This window comes from Pyrus communis, chromosome 1 (assembly GCF_041283825.1).
Source record: "Pyrus communis isolate YQ-2024b chromosome 1, ASM4128382v1, whole genome shotgun sequence".
In the NCBI taxonomy this organism is placed as follows: domain Eukaryota; kingdom Viridiplantae; phylum Streptophyta; class Magnoliopsida; order Rosales; family Rosaceae; genus Pyrus; species Pyrus communis.
Window position 1 is genome coordinate 447,261 of NC_142565.1, and position 18,842 is coordinate 466,102.

The following is an 18,842-nucleotide window of genomic DNA, read 5'->3' on the forward strand; positions in this document are numbered from 1 at the left end:
GGGATGCAGCCAAGCTGAAACAGACCCTTTCAATTTTATCGCAACGACTGTCAACATATATAATGAAACACGCATGCATGCAAATGGTGAAAATTTAACTAAGTGCCCGAAAACGTGAAAAGCTGATGCAGATGGGGAAACAGAAAGGAGCAACCGTGGAGGACGAGAAGGCGGAGCTTGTCATAGCCGAGACTCTGGGATTCAGTAAGCTGCTGAGCTATGCGGACGCGTTGGATTGGACTATGATGGTATTGGGGACGTTGGGTTCTGTTGTCCATGGTATGGCTTTTCCAGTTGGATATCTTTTGCTCGGAAAAGCTCTCAATGCGTTTGGAAGCAATATCAACGACACTGAAGGCACGGTTAAAGCCCTGAAGAAGGTATAAACATGTAATTAAAAACTAATCAATTCATTCATCATGTGCTTGAAACAGCTTCCATGCTAAAACAGCAAATTTTCGAACGCAGAAAAGTAGAAAAACCATGCTTCTCATGAGTTTGTTCACGTTGTTTGTTCTTCAGGTTATTCCGTACGTGTGGTACATGGCCTTCGCCACATTTCCAGCTGGAATAGTTGGTAAACTTCGTATTCTTTATCTGCAATTTATATTCCATGCATATATGGGTGACTACTCTAAGGGAGATCGGGGCGATGAAACCATATATAACAAAATGGTTTGATCGGGATCACTTTCCTAGAGTTTACCATGATGATCTACGTAGCAGAAACATAATAAAAGCCGATAATCTGTTTAATTAGTTACTTTACCTGCTGCTTGGAGTTTGCAGAAATCGGGTGCTGGATGTACTCGAGTGAAAGGCAAGTGGCGCGGTTAAGACTGGCCTATCTACGAGCAGTCCTTAGCCAGGAGATTGGGGCTTTTGATACAGATTTAACCAGTGGAAAAATCATCAGCGGGATCAGTAACCACATGAGTATCATACAAGATGCAATTGGAGAGAAGGTATACAAAAATGCCACTACCCTTGCTCATAAATGTGTGTGTGTGTGTACGTGAGCGCGCGTGTTAGACAAATTAAATTCATGACAAAATATATGGTAATTAGTTAACTATGAATTTCGGGTCACTCACAGATGGGGCATTTTCTGTCATGCTTTGCAACTTTCTTTTCTGGAATTTTGATTGCTGCCATATGCTGTTGGGAAGTAGCACTGCTGACCTTGGTGGTTGTTCCTTTGATTCTTGTAATCGGAGGCACTTACACAAAGAAAATGAACTCCATCTCCGCCACTAGAATGCTTTACCAGTCAGAAGCTACGTCTATGGTAGAACAGGTAACTCGAGCCAAAGAACAAATCTAATTCAAGGAAAAAAACGATCCAAATGAACTAAGTTACTGATCATATTCCTGCATCACAGACAATATCTCAAATCAAAACCGTATATGCATTTGTTGGAGAATGTTCTGCGATCAAGTCTTTTTCGGATTGCATGGCAAAACAGTATTTCCTAAGCAAAGGAGAGGCTCTGATAAAGGGAGTTGGAACAGGAATGCTTCAATCTGTGTCTTTCGGTTCTTGGGCTCTCATCGTTTGGGTTGGTGCTGTTGTAGTCACAGCCAAGAGAGCAAGCGGGGGAGACATTCTAGCAGCTGTGATGAGCATTCTATTTGGAGCTATGTAAGTAAGCAGAGTAAAAAAAAAATCCATGACTGGCGGAAAGTTCTTTGAAAGAACTAACCCAACTTGGTTTGAATTTCAGATCACTGACTTATGCTGCACCGGACATGCAAATCTTCAATCAGGCAACAGCTGCAGGAACTGCAGTTTTCCAAGTGATCAATAGAAAGCCGGTTATAAGCTACAATTCAGAAGGGAAGATACTTGAGGAGATTCATGGCAATATTGACATCCATGAAGTGCACTTTTCCTACCCGTCCAGGCCGGACAGAGCCATCCTTCAAGGGTTTTCATTGTCAATTCCAGCAGGAAAGACAGTAGCCTTTGTTGGCAGCAGTGGGTGTGGAAAGAGTACTATCATCTCCCTAGTTGCAAGATTCTATGATCCCTTAAAAGGTCTGTTACCTCTCCTCAAATTAAATGTTTGAAAATGGTTGCTTGATTTACTAACAGTGAATTACTGATCGCCGAGTGCAACCCTCAGGGGAGATTCTGATCGACAACCATAACATCAAGGATCTTGACTTGAAGTTCCTGAGGAAAAACGTAGGAGCAGTTTCTCAAGAACCGGCACTGTTTGGAGGATCCATCAGTGACAACATGAAAGTTGGTAAGATGGATGCAGAAGATGAAGAGATCCAGAAAGCAGCAGTCATGGCTAATGCACATACTTTCATATCCCAACTTCCAGACCAATACTCAACAGAGGTTAGCTACTCTAACCATATATCCGAATTAACTGAAAATTTGGATTATGGACGATGTTAAGGTAACTCGTACATTTTGACTGAAATGGGGTACAGGTGGGACAAAGGGGAGTCCAGTTATCAGGAGGGCAAAAACAGAGAATCGCCATAGCAAGAGCAATTCTAAAAAATCCTCCAATTCTTCTGCTTGACGAGGCCACGAGTGCTCTTGATTCGGAGTCAGAAAAGGTGGTTCAAGATGCCCTTGACAAGGCTATGCAGGGAAGGACAGTCATCTTGATCGCACACAGGCTCTCAACTATTATCAATGCAGATATGATTGCTGTGGTAGAAAATGGACGAGTTTCAGAAACAGGGACGCACCACAGCTTGCTTGACAGCAGCAAATTCTACAATAACTTGTTTTCTATGCAGAACATCAACCCAGTTCGCGACTCGAGGTTATTAATTCACACCTTAAAATCCCCCTTGATTAATTGTTACTCATGTAATCTGCATAAGACAAAAAAAGACATATCTAACCATACTACAACGTTAACTGAATAACAGAGAAACTAGTACCTCCAAAGAACCTACAAACACGCAACAACAGATTTCACTTGAAGAAATGGAACAAGACAAGGAACCTAGGGAGCCTGACAGCAATCTTAAGGAGTCTCCCAAGCATGAAGAACAGGAAAAATGCAAAAGAGCTATATTCTTCAGGATCTGGTATGGCTTGCAAAAGGGAGACCTCGGAAGGATTGCTCTCGGTTCCTTCGCAGCAGACCTCTCAGGCATATCAAAGCCTGTCTTTGGGTATTGCATTATAAGTATTGGAGTGAGATACGTTCAGCCAGACGCTAAGAGGCATGTTGAAAAATATTCAATCGCCTTCTCTCTAATAGGATTTCTTTCGTTGTTCTCTCACACCGTGCAACATTACTTGTTTGGAATAATTGGAGAGAAGGCCATGACAAACCTAAGACTCGCTCTCTATTCAGGTATAATACACTACCAACACAATCACCTCATGTTTTCAGTATCAGTAAGTGGAATCTTTCTGCTTTAATTATGTATCAGAAAACTGAAACATTTAACCCGCTCCTTTGAAATCATGCAGGTGTACTACGCAATGAAATCGGATGGTATGAGAAACCTGAGAATGGCATTGGTTTGCTTACTTCACGGATCATCAATGACACCTCGATGGTGAAGACCATAATTGCTGATCGTATGTCTGTTATCGTTCAGTGCATCTCCTCCATACTGATTGCAACAGTTGTCAGCATGTTTGTTAACTGGAGAATGGGATTGGTAGCTTGGGCTGTGATGCCATGCCACTTCATTGGTGGTTTGGTTCAAGCCAAGTCTGCCAAAGGGTTTTCGGGTGATGCAGCTGCTACACATGCTGAACTTGTTACTCTTGCTTCTGAGTCTGCAACCAACATAAGAACTGTGGCATCCTTCTGTCACGAAGATCATATACTCAGAAAAGCCAGAATATCTCTAGAAAACCCCAAGAAGAGGTGCAGGAGAGAAAGTATCAAGTACGGCATAATTCAGGGTATTTCCCTTTGCTTATGGAACATTGCACATGCTGTTGCGTTGTGGTATACGACAGTTTTGGTTGGTAAAAATCAAGCAAGCTTTGAGAATGGCATAAGAGCGTACCAGATTTTCTCTCTCACAGTACCTTCAATTACAGAGTTATGGACATTGATTCCCACTGTCATCTCTGCCATCGGTGTGCTAACCCCTGCATTCCAAACCCTTGACCGCAAAACTGAAATCGAACCAGATACACCAGAAAGTTCAAATCCTGACAGAATTAAAGGGGATATCGAATTTCAGAATGTCAAGTTCAATTACCCTTTAAGACCGGAAGTAACTGTCCTGAACGATTTCAGTTTACAAATTGAAGCTGGAAGAAAGGTTGCTTTCGTTGGCCCAAGTGGAGCTGGAAAATCTTCCGTATTGGCCCTCCTGCTACGATTTTATGATCCAATGGAAGGAAGAATACTCATCGACGGAAAGGAGATAAGGGAATACAATTTGAGGTGGCTGAGGAGACAAATAGGACTAGTGCAACAAGAGCCTCTTCTTTTTAGCTCCTCAATTAAAGCCAATATCTGCTATGGGACCGAGGAGGCTTCTGAAGCTGAAATTGTGGAGGTATCTAGGGAAGCAAACATAGATGAATTTATATGTAACTTGCCTGACGGATGTGAAACTGTTGTTGGGGAGAAGGGCTGCCAACTTTCAGGAGGACAAAAGCAAAGAATAGCCATAGCTAGAACACTGCTAAAGAGGCCTGCAATTCTGCTCCTCGATGAAGCAACCAGTGCCCTTGATGCTGAATCTGAGCAGTCCGTGGTGAGCGCATTGGAAGCAATAAACTTGAGAAGTCTGTCAAAAACCACACAAATTACAATTGCACATAGGCTTTCCACAATAATACACTCCGATACCATTGTCGTCATGGATAAAGGCAAGATTGTGGAGACAGGTTCGCACTCAGCCCTGATAACAGCATCAGAAGGAGTTTACTCAAGATTATATCAGCTGCAGAACTTGGGAGAAGAGTAACACATACATACATCGAGGGTTCTTAGGAAATATTTAGGGCTAATATATATCTGAAGGAGCTTCAAGTATAAGCTTTTTTTTATGACAATAAATGTTGAATAGAGAAGCACAAATGTAGCAGTACATCATATATATTGATAAATGAGTAAATTTGTTCTCAAGGGGTACAATGTATGTATACAAGAGAATACACTTGCAAACCAAGTGGAGGGCACAGGTAGTCCTTCCATCTGAAAACATTAACAAAGAGTATAAGTCTCTGCTCTTGAGCTCCATTAAGCTTTATTCCTCACCCTCAAAGGTATGTTTCACTTGCACAGCAGAGGTCAACAAAAAAACTGCAACCGCAATATCTTCAGAAATCAAAATTTTCTTCTGAATGGTGGGGGTAAACCTTCAATTTTCTCTTTCAGGGTGCATTGAAACCCAATGTATCTCATCTGTCCCTTTCCTGTCTCATTGTATACACGCGAACTATTTGTTCCTCTAGCCAAAAACAACTTGAAAAGCTTCTGCCCAGGTCTCAAATGTACAAAAGGTTCTTCTAGAATTCAAGAAAGACGCTTTCCATTGTCTTAAGCAACCCCTTTTCCTCCCCGCTTGCAATTCCAGGATCGATATAGCACAACTGAAACAAAACCGTTACATCAGATCCAGTCCTACAGAGTAATCAAAACCAAAGGCAAATGTAAGATTTAAATAGTCATTACCTGGTATTGTGGCTTTTTCAGTGTCTGAACCCCTCGTTTTACAAACTTCTGCCATCCTACCTTTTCTCTTAGTAATCTTTCCAGATCTGCCATTCTCTGCAATTATGTGTCACAACTCACAAGAGTGAAAATCCAAATGTATTCGATAATGAACTGCAAAATAAAGGATGATTTTATAAAGCATAAGATACACCACGGAATCCTAAAAACAAGCGGCAACTTACATGGCCAGGCTCTAATATTAAGAGATTGTGTTGCTGCACGCCATTACATTGACCCTTGACTGGAATCCCAACAATCATTCTCGAATGTCCATCGTGTTGGAAGTACAAGGGTCTGCTCAAAAAACCTCTCTACAAATTAGACCAAATTATAAAACGTAGTGGTTTTATGCATATTGCACTCTTGGTACTATAGCTACTCATCAAAACAGAAACTTACGTTTTGTCACTGACAATGACCTGATGATTGCCAGATTTGGTAGAATTATTATCAGAAAAGTAGTTCCAAATCCAATCAATGAGAACCTGATGACCCTTGCTTTTCCTTGTAAACTTATTTCCTGAATTCTCATCACTAGTTTTACCCATAGAGTCACCAAGTTGGATACTAGAACATCCCGACTTTTCAAGTCCACTGGAACTTGCTTGAGTAGTATCATGATTAAATACCAACAAATACCTATCCGTCAGGCCACGAACCTGGATTGCTTTCCTCTTTCCGCCATTATGTATTCTCTTTACCTGTTTCCCAAGACTTGAACCAGGAAGAGAAGGATAAAATGATTCAAGTTCCTTGGGACCAAAATCCATCACCCTTGCTCAAAGTCCAAAAGAACGGAAAAGGGCAGCACATTCAGTAGCACCAATCCATTTTCTCGAGCCATAAACGTTCTCAGCAAAATGATCAGAATCAAGTGTGTCAAAACCCTTTCCCCAAGCAATCTCAAGCCACCTTTGAAGTGATGGGATATCAGGAACAAAACCTGAACCACGAAACAAAACCTCCCGAGCTTCTTGCCTTTGCACAAGCAAGTGGGAGCTAAGCATTTGGATGTTATGCCACCCGCAACCCCACCCCTTGTCCTCGGATTGAATGCTCTGAAAATGATCAATATAACCGGACACAATGGTGGTTGCATTTCCATGTTCTAACTCCAAACAGCCTCTAAGCAATGCCATTAAGCCACCTTCAATCTTGTGGAAAGTAGTCCCAGTCTGTAAAGCAATCAAGCAAGAAACTTTCTCCAAAATGGCAATTCACCGATTGCTTGATCTTTCTGCAACGCATATCAATACGAAACTAACAAGTTGGCAGACTGACTTCGGATTACAGCTTGAACGAAGACTAACAAGAATAGCACAAACAAAAAAAGTATTATCTTTTCTAAGCAAAACGAATAAAAATCTGTTCTTCTATCCTGTATGCTTTCAAGGAGCAAGGAATAAGGGCTTGTTTGGGACTGCTTCTGTAGGAATCACTTGTGCTCAAAAGTGTTTCTGCTATAAGTGCTTCTATGAGTCTATGGTTTTTCTTTTACATCATAAGCGCTTTTGATGGCCAGAAAACACTTTCAGCGATTCGAAAGCAATTCCGAAAAGAGTAACGGGGAGAAAGTAAAAGAGTAACTACCAGGGCTGATGGAGGTGAAGAAGGAGCAAGAGCAAGCTGTTGGGCAAATTCCAAATCCCTCGCCAGTTGCTTGTCGACCTCATCATCCTCAACCTCCTCGAAGTGACCGTTGGCATGCCTGCAATTTGAATTCATACAATCACAATATCAAACACATCAAAAATCCACCAAAAAAAAGGGATTTATTTATTTGCAGCATATTGTAGTACCTTTCAAGTGCTGAGGACGGAACTGTCAAATCACAGAACGGGCAACACGAATATCCATGGCTCCGATACGACATTATCAACCCGATACACTATTTTCACGGCGGCGTAGCTGCTGAAGAACGCCGAGGGCCTCCGCCGGTGCGCGCGCTTTGTTTTGCTCTTGCTCGAACAGCGCGGTTACTCTTTCTTTTTCAACCACGCACGTGTGTTTGCACACCTCACGTGAGAGTGAACATTCGGCGGCGCAAGATGTCGCAGCCGAAAGAGTCAATTATGCCCTTACTATTTTGTACTTATTTTACCTTATTCTCGTACTGACCTCAGGGTCATTTGTCGTATTCTTGTCAATTTAAATAGCTCAGCAAATTAGAGTTCAATTTAGACCTAGCAAACATGTTGTGCTTATCGTGTTCGTATTGTTTTTGTGTTATATTCATTATCTTAAAGGATCGTATCATGTCAAATTATTTATTTTAACAGGTAACCCGATAACGATCCAATTCATTAACTAATTGTGTCGTTTTGTGTCGAGTTACTAAGTAATGCAAGAAATTGTCATCTTAATGTCTAGATCTTACAAACGATATCTTATTTGTTTCTTAACGGATGATCCTATGCTGACCCGACTCGTTATCAGGTAGATCTGAAATCTGTTATTTTCGTGTCAAGTTAACAAATCGTACATAAAATTGTCAGGCCTAATTCGGTTATTTTCTTTTTCAATATCTAATATGTTATTGATTCTAATTTTGATTCTGTTATTTTTTTCCATCGTCAAGAAGATTATCCCTTGCACTTGGTGTAGCGTCGTTTGCTTTTGTACCCTCCTCTGCTTGCTGCTTCTTGTTTTCTTTGTAGCTTGCCTTCTGTGGGCTTCTTTGTTCGCTTGGCTTCGGCCCTGGTTCTATGGTATCCAGTTCTTCCAAAAAAAAAAAAAAAAAACAGATTATCCAAATGTGTCAAATTCTAAGTTTTTGCTCGGATGCTCTCTGTGTGTGTGAGAGAGAGACAGAGAGAGAGAGAGAGATCAATGTAAGGTATAAACACCCTCTAAACATTAACGGCCATTAAAATCCCAGTAAACAGATTTAACGAAAGTAATTAAGTTTTGGGTCATGATATATACAGGCTGTTAGTCCTCCATTCATTCTATTCACACGAAAATGTATGTTTTTTTCTTTTAAGACGTTGAAACCATAGCGCGGCAATGGCGCTCAACTCGGGCAATAGACTCTTTATGATTCATCTTTGGCAAGCACCGCTTTTAGAGAGAAGAAGGTCTTTCATTTCTCGGTAACTTCTGAGCTCCTCCAGTGCATCAGATGTCTTCCGAGGCATAAGGAAACCAGAAGCCGTAGCAACTCCTCCCTCATGCTCATTCTTCCCGGACTGGGATGAGTAACAACTTGAATCTTGGCGCAGAGGCGGAGCCGTCTTCAGCATCTGAACCAGAACGCCGACAGCAGCATCTTGTGATTTTCTACCCATTGGCAGTGACTGAGATATGAACTCTGAAGGCCCTTTGCTGTCACTGTTCACCCAAAATATGAAAAGAGAAATACAAGATGATACGGGGCAAGCTATGCATCTTTGCAGCAAGCAATATCCCAAATGTACATTCAGATCAAGTGTATACGATAAGGCTAGAAAAGACACGTCAATTCAAGTCATTCAAAGTAATTAACCCGTCAACTATAGTAATCGTATGTTTCCATTTCTTACGTTTTTCAACATACCATAGCACATTACCATAAAAAATTCCAGTTAAGGAAACTACAGTTACAATCTCTAATGGAGCTGAAAGAAATAGAACCGAATATATCAGATTTTGGGTGCAGTGGTGCAGTGCTTGCAGACAAAGTGAATTCCGTTACAAGAGCTGAACCAGGCAAATGATAGATGATCGTGTACACAAACACACTAGTTTTAACTTAATCACAGGGATCCAGGTAGAAATAGACCAAACTATGTTCTTTTTTATGTTTCTTTTATCCATCATAAAACCCAGCAATTTAAGAAGCCGAAAGCAAATAAACATTAAGGTGAGAAGCATAAAAAATGCATGTAGTAAAGTAGTCACAACAATGGTGGTGGAATTAATATAATACAATTGCTGGAAGATTCGATCAAAAAAGGGCCACGACCACATATATAGATATGGCATAAAGATTCGACCAGAATAAAAACGTATACACCGTAAAAATTATTAAGTACCTGGTTTGAGAATCTGATGTATCAACATCATCCACGTCGAAAGGACATGAGATATCAAAATCATCCAAATCGTCCTGGAAAGACAATCTGCTAGAGCTTCTAGAAAATCCAACACGTGGTGAGCCACTAGACGACAACAATCCTGAGAAACGCCCTGAATCATCTTTGCTGTCTTTCGTCACCTATGAAACAAACAAAAACTGGTGTTACTAGAAACCATGAGAAACAATTAACTTCAAGACCAGAGGTTGCTTAATCGGGAAACAGGGACTACCTTCTGACCAATGTAATGATTCAAATTTCCAGGGTGAGTCTCTCCGGCCCTTGAAACCTCCAATTTTCTGATTGCCCTGATTCCTGATGGAGACTCTTGACAGGAATGATCATTTCTTGTGCTTCTGGATGATAAAGGAGGAAGAGAATTTCTACTTGGATCAGAAAAATTGGGGGATAAGCATCTAGGGCTTCTGCCCCCCACTGGAAGGGGGATGCTTACAGGGGCACTCCCTGAACGAATTCGAGTTTGCATAGGACTGAAATGACCACTGGACAAGTATGTTGGGGGAGATGGCGATGGGGATGCTGAAAATGGAGGTGAAAGCTGATACTCATCAGAACTCATATTTCTTCGATGACTTAGATGTCTAAAGTTTTGACCTCTGTTAGCAAATGTATCAATAGGAGGAGATCCAACATCATATGACATAGGAGATGCACGATATGCTGGTGGAGATCCAACTAAGGGTTTATTGTGCACAGAGGAAGGTGACCTGTGGAAGCCACTTGTCCAGCTGTGTGGGTGTTGGTGTGGCGCACCAGATGGCGGTCGTGCTCCTCCCAACGTAAAGGAAGTTGCACTAAAACCCTTCTCTGATGAGGGGAAAGACCTCAGGGGGTCAGTGGCAGGACTACCAACATAATCAGTAATTATCTTTGGTGGCATTGGTACTGAAGGCTCGAGATTGAAATCAGCTAGTGTTGAACGGTAAGTCACAGATAAAGAAAGGCGGCCAGGATGAGCCTCTACGGGAGCAAAACTGTGCTCCTCCATTAGTTCCTCCTCCGCCCTTGAGAATGGATCTCTAAGTGAAGACACCTTGTAGATGATATCAAAATTGTAAGTCTGACTAGATGTACTTAGCTGTCTAAAGATCCTATAAGCTGGAAGTAGCCTCATATACGAATAAAGGGTACGTAAAAGTATGATGGACTTTTTGTATGTTTTCTTGTAAGAGGCCGAAGTGTCACCAGTTTGAGGAGCCACAACCCGTGGAGTTTCGTACTGGACAACCCACCTCTCTATGATCGTCTCAACAGATGTGCCCTCCACAGAATTCACATACAGATTGTCAATAGAAGAAGAACTAGGTCCTCCATGAACAAGTATTATGTCAATTATCATCGGATCCATTACACTTCTGTGCCAAAAATTCAAATTCTCAAGAGCTGCAGGGCGGTCCCCTAGTATTAAGTTAAACCACTTGTCACTCTTTCTCACTCGAGTAGCAGATGACAGGTCACCGCTGCGATCATGCGGGTGAAGAGAAGGAATCCTAGAGTCCAAAACAATATGCAAGCTCTTCAACAGAAATTGGGAAACTATCTGTTCCATTTTCCCTGATTCTAGCTGAGAATAATTCTGAAAGTCCATAATTCCTCAAAATTAAATCTTTAACCAGAGCCCCACTCCCTCTTATACAGCATTTCACTCAGAAGCAACCGGTACCCACAAAAACCACTCCTTGCCCAAATCACTCAAAAACAACAACATGAATTCGGATAAAGTCTCGATCCTGCATTAAACTATAGAACTATTTGATGTGCACCAATGCAATTATCGGATTAAACGAACAGACGAAAGCAGTGAAAATTAAACACCCACTTCAAAAAACCTTTTTCAACCAAAGGTTAGTACTTCAGAAGTGCCAGAACAAAATTAAATCAACAATTGACCAAGATGATAATGCAAGAAACAAAAATGGAGAAAAATCAGATGACCCATATAAAACCCACATCCAAAATTCAATATGCAAAGCATTCAATGACCCATTAAGCATCTGAAAGTAACGGATCAAGCATATCGGGTAAATGGGTCCTCGGATGATTCAACAAGAAGATCACGAAATTCGTAATAAATTAACACTCTTAATCAAACTATAAATAATCAGATTACGTTAAAAACGGGAGATCTAATCTTCCCAGATGATATTGAAAACGAAATCAGAAAAATAAATGATGCGGAAACAGGAAACTTACTGAAAGGGAAGAGCGACGGTAAATTTGGAGTTTTCTTCTGCAATGCAAGAGAGAGAGAGAGAGAGAGAGAGAGCCCACGTATTCCCCTTCTTCTTCTTCTTGTTGCTCAATTTGATTGATTGTTTTGAATTTTAAGTGAACATTTCAAATTTTGATGAATAAAAAAATGGCTCAATCATTTGCTTTGGGTTATGTCATTGCAAGTGGTCTGGCTACTGGAGGCGGCGGGGGACAAGGTGGGGTGGGGGATAAACTTGGAAGGAGCTGGAGAGGACCCTCGGATCAATCATCGTGGACCGTTGAATTTTTATCCAACGGTTACAAATAGGGGTTTCTTTAAAGTTATAATGATTGTAGCTGTTGGATAAAAATCCAACGGTACACGATGATTGGTCAGAAGGATCTTCTATATTAACTCAGGAGAGGATCCAAATCTAACTTGAAAGATGATGGTCGATTTATTACATTAAAATTAAGATTTTTTTTAAGTTAAAATGGTCATTGAAATTAGTATAATCTCTTACTTTGATTTTTAAAATTTAAAATCGATAAAAATGGTACCTGAGTTTATCCATCGTCAATCATTCATGAAAAATCTCTGTTAAATCAGGATTAAATGATAAAAATATTCTCAATTTATTAACCAATTAACCAAAATGATTTGACAAAAATTGAGGGTATTTTTTTCATTTTATTCTTATTTAACAAAGACTTTTCATTAAAAAAACAAAAATAATTGACGATGAACAAACTCAAAAAATACGTTTATCGACTTCAAATCTCAAGAATCAAAGTTAAGAATTATGTTAATGTTAATGATCATTGAGGTAAAAAGCCTTTAATTCTTACGCTCAAGATGAGGACAAAAAAATCATATAATTCATGGCACCCCGTCGAAGATGCCAATGGACAAGTAGTGGGCAATATTGACCATATTGGGCCTTTGGAGAGTCGTAACTCGTAAGCCCAATCCATCAAATTCATAAACTGCACGGGAGTCTAATCTCGTATCGTCTTTTCGGCCCAACGTCCATTAACCATTTTAAAATTAACATTTTTAGAGCGATAATTATTTTATATTTACTCTTTGTATTTGAAATATATGAAAAGGAAAATGCTTTGAACAACTTAAAATAATTTGTGGTCTTTTAGTTTTAAGACTCGTCTAGAAGTGCTTTTGAAATAACTGAAATTGAATTTAGAGAAAATATTTTGAGGTTCCAAAAATACTTGAAGTGCTTTCTGTAAGAAACATTAGTGTGCTTCTTTCAAAAAGCATTTTAAGTGTTTTTTTAAGATTTACTTACATTTTTATTAAGAATTAGTTCCAAAAATATTTTCACTAAAAACACTTTCAATCATTTTACAAGCACTTTCAAACGAGCTTCTAGTTTTAATTATTACACGGGTGCCATCGAGCTTTAAAAAGCAAGAGTTGACAATAACACATGACGGCAAGTTGTGTTTGTTGGGTGGAGGGCATGTCATAATCCATAAAATCATACATAGAAAAGGGAAAATTAGAATGATTAATCGTCAGGGTGACAAATATTCACTTTAATTTTATCTTTCACTGACACCAACTAATTCTACTAACGGTTAGAAATACAGTTTAATACACAAAATGTCATAATACAAGTGATTAAATTTGTTTTTTTTTTAAGTATCCAACCACTTTTATTATAAAATTTTATGTCTTGAAAACTGACTGTGTTTCTGTGATATTGAAAATTTTCTTTAATAAAGTGGGTCTTATAATAATCTCTCAGTCACGCATGCTCACCAATTTTATGTTAGCTCTATGAGTGTGGTTCTAGTTTAATTGCTCATAAATTTGGTCTTTCTTTAAGCCGCTAGTGTGATTAGATGGGTTGGCCAAAATAATATACTTAGCAACTAAGCACTCGAGGTCAATGTTATTTTCGTAATTTTTAAAGTAATTAATTTAAAAAATGATTTGACAAGCAAAAGTTGGCACTGGATGTTGGTCCAATTCGAAATAGCACTTATGTCACAATTAAAAGGACAACAATGGTAGGAATGGCCACAAACCTTCCACGGACCCGAGTTGAGATGGAATAGTACTATTCACACAACTTTTTTTATTTCTCACACACAATTCTGAATTTTTTTTATCATTATATCAAATGAATTGAACAATATCAATAAAAAAATTAACAACAGTACAAAGAGGTAAAAATAAGCGTGTGATACTGTAAATAGCACTATCCGTTAAGATAATATAACGAAAAATAATCAGCATTTAGAAAGACGCACTCATTTGTTTACCATTTATATTCATATTACATCCACATAAATAAAAGTAAACATGGAATAAATCGTCGGTAAATATTGGACATCTAATGTTTTAGATTACATTTTTTCACATTTTCAAAGTAATTTGATCTGAAACTTTCTTTTTTGTCTAAATTATGGACAGAAGATGGCATATACCTTTATTCAACTTAATAAACTCATGAAGCACAATGCTTATAAGGGCAAATGGACATTGGAACCAAGTGATCCTACGACCACCTGTATCTTTGGTACATGTCATTTCATGCCTACTAAATGTTTGATTGTTCGTAATGAATCAGGAGGTTTTTTGGCTGCTAAATGTGGGAAGTTTTCTGATATTTTCTCACCCCTCCAAGCGGAGGTTGTGGCGGTCCAGGTTGACTTGATTTGGGCATTTGAAAGGGGATTTACAAACTTATTATGTGAGAGTGACTCGTTTTAAATTGTGGAGGTTGTATGTGATTCTTTTGTCAATTTGTCTTCCATCGGACAAGTGATAGATGACATCAAGGCCATTGTTTCTATAGTCATTGAAGTTTCTTTTACCCACACTCGCCGGCAATGGCGGCAAGCTAAGGGGGTTGCTCATAGGCTAGCTCGTATTGGTTTATCTGTGGATCAATTTCGTGAGTGGTTAGGATCTCCTCCTAGTATTATCGTGGATACTGGTTGAGGATTGTTCCTTTCCCTAATTTTCCTTTGATTCATTGTAATGCTTTATTATTGAAATACAACTGATATCATTTCCTTCAAAAAAAAAAAAAAAAAAAAAATGTTTGACAATACTCGATAAGTTAGATCAACAATACTCGACAAATAGATAGAACAAATTAAATAACTCTATTTCTTTACACAAAAAATTGAAACACTACATATCTAGTATTTATAGAAAAATTATTAACATTTATTCATTCACTCGGAATTTTCATCGTGTCACCGCATGCTCATTACGTAACCCAACTTTATGAAGATAAGGACGGCCCGCCCAATAGTTTGGCAATCAAGTGTTTTATGCGACCACGAAAAGGCACGGTGCTCCTTTAAAAAAAATTAAAATCCATTTTTCACATAGAGGGATAAAACTAATACTATTTATTTAAAAGTGTTATTAAAATAATTGAAAGCGTTTTTAATGAAAATGTTTTTGTGTTCTAAAAGTGTTTTTTAATGATTTACTTGCATTTTTATTAAAAATTTGTTCCAATAACACTCTCATCTAAAACATTTCCAATTATTTTAAAAACACTTACAAACGTCAATATTAATAATGTGAGATAACAATGAAAAATTTGGTCAGCTATATTGACGTTAACCAAATCAATCTTCTTCGTTATTTGTTTGTATTTACATATAATTTGGTAACAAAAAACGTTACTAAATATCTAAGTGAGGAGATCATTAGTTAATCGGAGATAACCACATACGAATTATATTGTGCTTCGGGTATCTTATAATTCAAAGTTTTTAATCATAAAAATTTTAAGTAAAAATTAATAATCAAGATTTGACAGTTAAAAACATTAAAATACATTATGAGTTCATATGGTGGTCATCGATTTTTGGGCCAAGACTTGAACGTGCTCGACGACTCACCTCTAAGGTCATCTCCAACCTACACAGTCAAAGGGCTATAACGTTAAAAGTAGTTAAGAAGGACACGAAAACCATCTCTAACAGAGGACTAGGCCAAAGGGCTTGTGGACCCCACCAGGCCCAAACCCTCAAATCAGGCCAGCAAGCTAGCCATTTCTAGCAAGCCAGCCAACCCTCTAGCACCCCCGCCCCCCCAGCGTCAAAATGTCAAGCTTGACATTTTGCCAACCTTCCAGCTCGGCCCATTTGAATGCTAACGGCTACTAGGTGTTAGCATGACGACAACTAATAACAGCTAGTTAACGTTATACTGCCGTCAGATTACCGTTTAACGACGTCTTTAGTCCAAGTGGGTCCCTCCAAGTATCATTCCATTAAAGTTTGTCCATGCACGTAATAGACATGGAATTACACTAACTTTTAAGTCCAGTTCGATCTAATAAAAGTTAGTAATGGCAAACGAACGTTCCTCAAATAAAATAGAATTTTGACACTACAAAGAGTTAGGATGACAGATGCAAATGCGTAAGCAGAGTCACAAATTCGAAACCAAAGCATTTACATTGAACCTGGACACCTTTTGTTGGCCTATATAAACGTACTCTGCGCACCGCAACTCACAAAACACTTTGTATTTTCCGTTATCTGAGAGCTGTGAGCTTCTTCTAGTCTAACAAAAATGGCGGTAACGAAGCAACTGCCGGCGGCGGAACAAGAGAAGCTGCTGAGGCAGAGGAACGAGGAATTGGAGAGGGAGTTGAGGAAGAGCCAGGAGAGGGAGGAGCGGATGAAGGCGGAGCTCCAGAGGGCCCGCGAAAGGCTCCGAGTCGCCGAGGAGGCGGAGGAGCGCCTCTGCTCGCAGCTTGGTGAGCTCGAAGCCGAGGCAGTCGATCAGGCGCGTATGGATCATGCCCGGATTCTGGCCCTCGTGGACAAGCTCTCGCAGGCCCAGCGCCTCCTCCAGGCCTCTGCCGTTGCCCTGCCACCGGGACTCGCTTCCACTGACAGCCTGGTTAAAACTTGAGTTACTAACCGCTTCCTCTTCTGTAACTGTTCTTGGTCGTGTTGTTGGTTGTAATTAGAGGCGGATCCTTTCCTCAACCACCATGTTTGGGTATCCGGCCGTTGAAATTTGATCAACGGCTAAAGTTATTATAAAGTTATTATAACTTTTAAAGGAGGCTCTATTTGTAGTTGTTGGATCAAATTTCAATTATTTAAATTTTCGAATTTGGTAAATTAGGAGGAAGAGATCTGGAGATGATCATTTTCTGTAATTAGAGTAGTATAAAGAAATCTAACCCGTCGAGGTGTTAATATCTCAAACCAATAATGTACTCCTGTAGCTAAGTCTTATCATGAAAAAATAGATGAGTTTTTCGTTGTAATTTGGGCGTGTACGTGTTGTGTATTATTACGTTGTTTGACGATTTGATTCATTTGATTCATTTTCTTCCCCTTCAAGGAAAACAAATATATAGGGAAGAAGAGATCAATATTGTTTTGCAATTCTTGTTCTTGGTGTTAGCAATTTCTCCGTCCGGTTGATAGTCTTAAAATGCTCATTTGGTGTCGATTATATCATATTGGATTGGATAACTCGTCAGGTTTAATGCATGTTGAATGAAAAATTGATGTCTATTTTGTTTAAGCTGAAATGGGATATCTTAGATATCTTCATTAACTTACACTGAATTTAGTGAATTTTTCACTGAGGAGGCCATCATAGTTTGTGGCTGAGATTTTTCAGTGTGTTCAAAATATGGGTACATACATCATACATTATTATACAAGTAGATGGAATTTTAAGGAAATAAAAAAAAACGTTTCCTCCACTTTAATAATAATATGACATACCAGTCTGTTTTTGGAACACATTAAAAGAATATGTCACTTTGAAGATTGTAAACAGAAGAGAATAATTACTTTTGTAGGGTAATTAACTGATTATGATCAGTAATTGAATTAATTAGAGCAAAGGAGAGCAAAATGGTAAGTGAAAAGGGTCCACCATGACCGAAAGTGCTAAAACTGAACGGTGGAAACGAAGCTGGAGGAAAGCCATCGATGATACCATATGGGTCCACACACCATTCCAATTTACGTGCTCTTGCCTAATCCTCTCTTTTTCTTATTTACTTGCATAAGATAGATTCACCATCAAATAATGTTACGGTTCAATAATATATTGTTACGTGCAAATTTTTCTTCACATGACATGTATTATTGAATCGAGAAGTTATGTAGCGGTGAACCTGTTTCATATAAATTACTCTTCATATTTCAATTTTTATGTAATTGAGACGTTATTGTAACGATATCTCAATTTAATTAAATATTGTCATATGAAATAAGTACAATATAAAACAATACTCTATTGGAATAGAATACGGTTATAGCAAACAATGGTTGGGTTAAAATACCATTACAATGACAATAACGTTCCGATTGCAAGTAAGTTTCTCTCATGTCATATGAACCGTTGGACGAATAACGTTTTGATACAATACATGAACACTATGTTCGTCTGTCATACGTGATCGTATGACATCTTGCAATTCAGACTCTGTTCATAAGTCATACGTGTTTGTGTAACATAATTGCTACGCATTTCTCCGCATTCCGCTTCTTACTTCATGTGCGTTCAGTTTCCACCTCTATCCGATTCAGAAAAGGACGGGACAGCGGCAATGCGAATCTACACGTACAGTGCAATCAATTACCCCCGCAAGAAAAGATCACAAGGAAGACAATGGTGTCCATGTGAAACCACATCTGTCATCTCCAGCGCCCATGTGTAATGTTGTACTTTACTACACATGTTCCTGTAACCAATAAGATACGCTCACTTCATGCATCCAACGAGATCAAAGAGTACAATTTTATGAACGACTCCATTGAAATGTTTAATTCAAAATACGCAAATCCAATCATCCACTAAACCGGTGGAAGACGCATTGTAAAATTTTGGATTGATCAACTTGCCTTTTGGAACTCGGGATTTTTTAAGATA

The 18,842-nt window shown here is 39.0% G+C and overlaps 3 protein-coding genes and 1 pseudogene across 6 annotated transcripts; 2 read left to right on the plus strand and 2 right to left on the minus strand.

The window, feature by feature from the left end:
* On the plus strand, positions 1 to 5,057 carry LOC137721024 (ABC transporter B family member 19-like). Its single transcript, XM_088686831.1, has 10 exons — positions 1 to 380; positions 523 to 577; positions 790 to 965; positions 1,097 to 1,297; positions 1,383 to 1,642; positions 1,725 to 2,038; positions 2,127 to 2,350; positions 2,446 to 2,789; positions 2,899 to 3,332; positions 3,452 to 5,057. Exons 1-10 carry the CDS (start codon positions 126 to 128, stop codon positions 4,915 to 4,917), a joined length of 3,729 nt encoding a protein of 1,242 aa, XP_088542957.1. The 5' UTR covers positions 1 to 125; the 3' UTR covers positions 4,918 to 5,057.
* A 268-nt stretch (positions 5,058 to 5,325) lies between these two features.
* LOC148698915 (uncharacterized) lies at positions 5,326 to 7,682 on the minus strand (annotated as a pseudogene). Its single transcript, XR_015960401.1, has 6 exons — positions 7,469 to 7,682; positions 7,197 to 7,377; positions 6,069 to 6,871; positions 5,852 to 5,963; positions 5,628 to 5,723; positions 5,326 to 5,545 (listed from the first exon to the last, which is right to left on the minus strand). The product of XR_015960401.1 is annotated as an uncharacterized LOC148698915 (transcript).
* An 819-nt stretch (positions 7,683 to 8,501) lies between these two features.
* LOC137720264 (autophagy-related protein 13a) lies at positions 8,502 to 12,200 on the minus strand. 3 transcript variants are annotated; one of them, XM_068459311.2, is made up of 4 exons: positions 11,939 to 12,200; positions 9,957 to 11,475; positions 9,683 to 9,864; positions 8,502 to 8,999 (listed from the first exon to the last, which is right to left on the minus strand). In XM_068459311.2, the coding sequence occupies exons 2-4, from the start codon at positions 11,331 to 11,333 to the stop codon at positions 8,711 to 8,713; spliced, it is 1,848 nt and encodes a 615-aa protein (XP_068315412.2). In that variant the 5' UTR covers positions 11,334 to 11,475; positions 11,939 to 12,200; the 3' UTR covers positions 8,502 to 8,710. The 3 variants fall into 3 exon arrangements, with proteins under 3 accessions (XP_068315412.2, XP_068315413.2, XP_088546541.1); XM_068459312.2 differs by having other exon boundaries at positions 9,957 to 11,485; positions 11,939 to 12,152; XM_088690415.1 differs by lacking the exon at positions 8,502 to 8,999 and adding an exon at positions 9,078 to 9,111 and having other exon boundaries at positions 11,939 to 12,098.
* Positions 12,201 to 16,438: 4,238 nt separating this feature from the next.
* On the plus strand, positions 16,439 to 17,338 carry LOC137720908 (protein RESPONSE TO LOW SULFUR 3). The gene has a single exon (XM_068460029.2). The coding sequence runs from the start codon at positions 16,509 to 16,511 to the stop codon at positions 16,851 to 16,853; it is 345 nt and encodes a 114-aa protein (XP_068316130.2). The 5' UTR covers positions 16,439 to 16,508; the 3' UTR covers positions 16,854 to 17,338.
* The last annotated feature ends 1,504 nt before the right edge of the window (positions 17,339 to 18,842 follow it).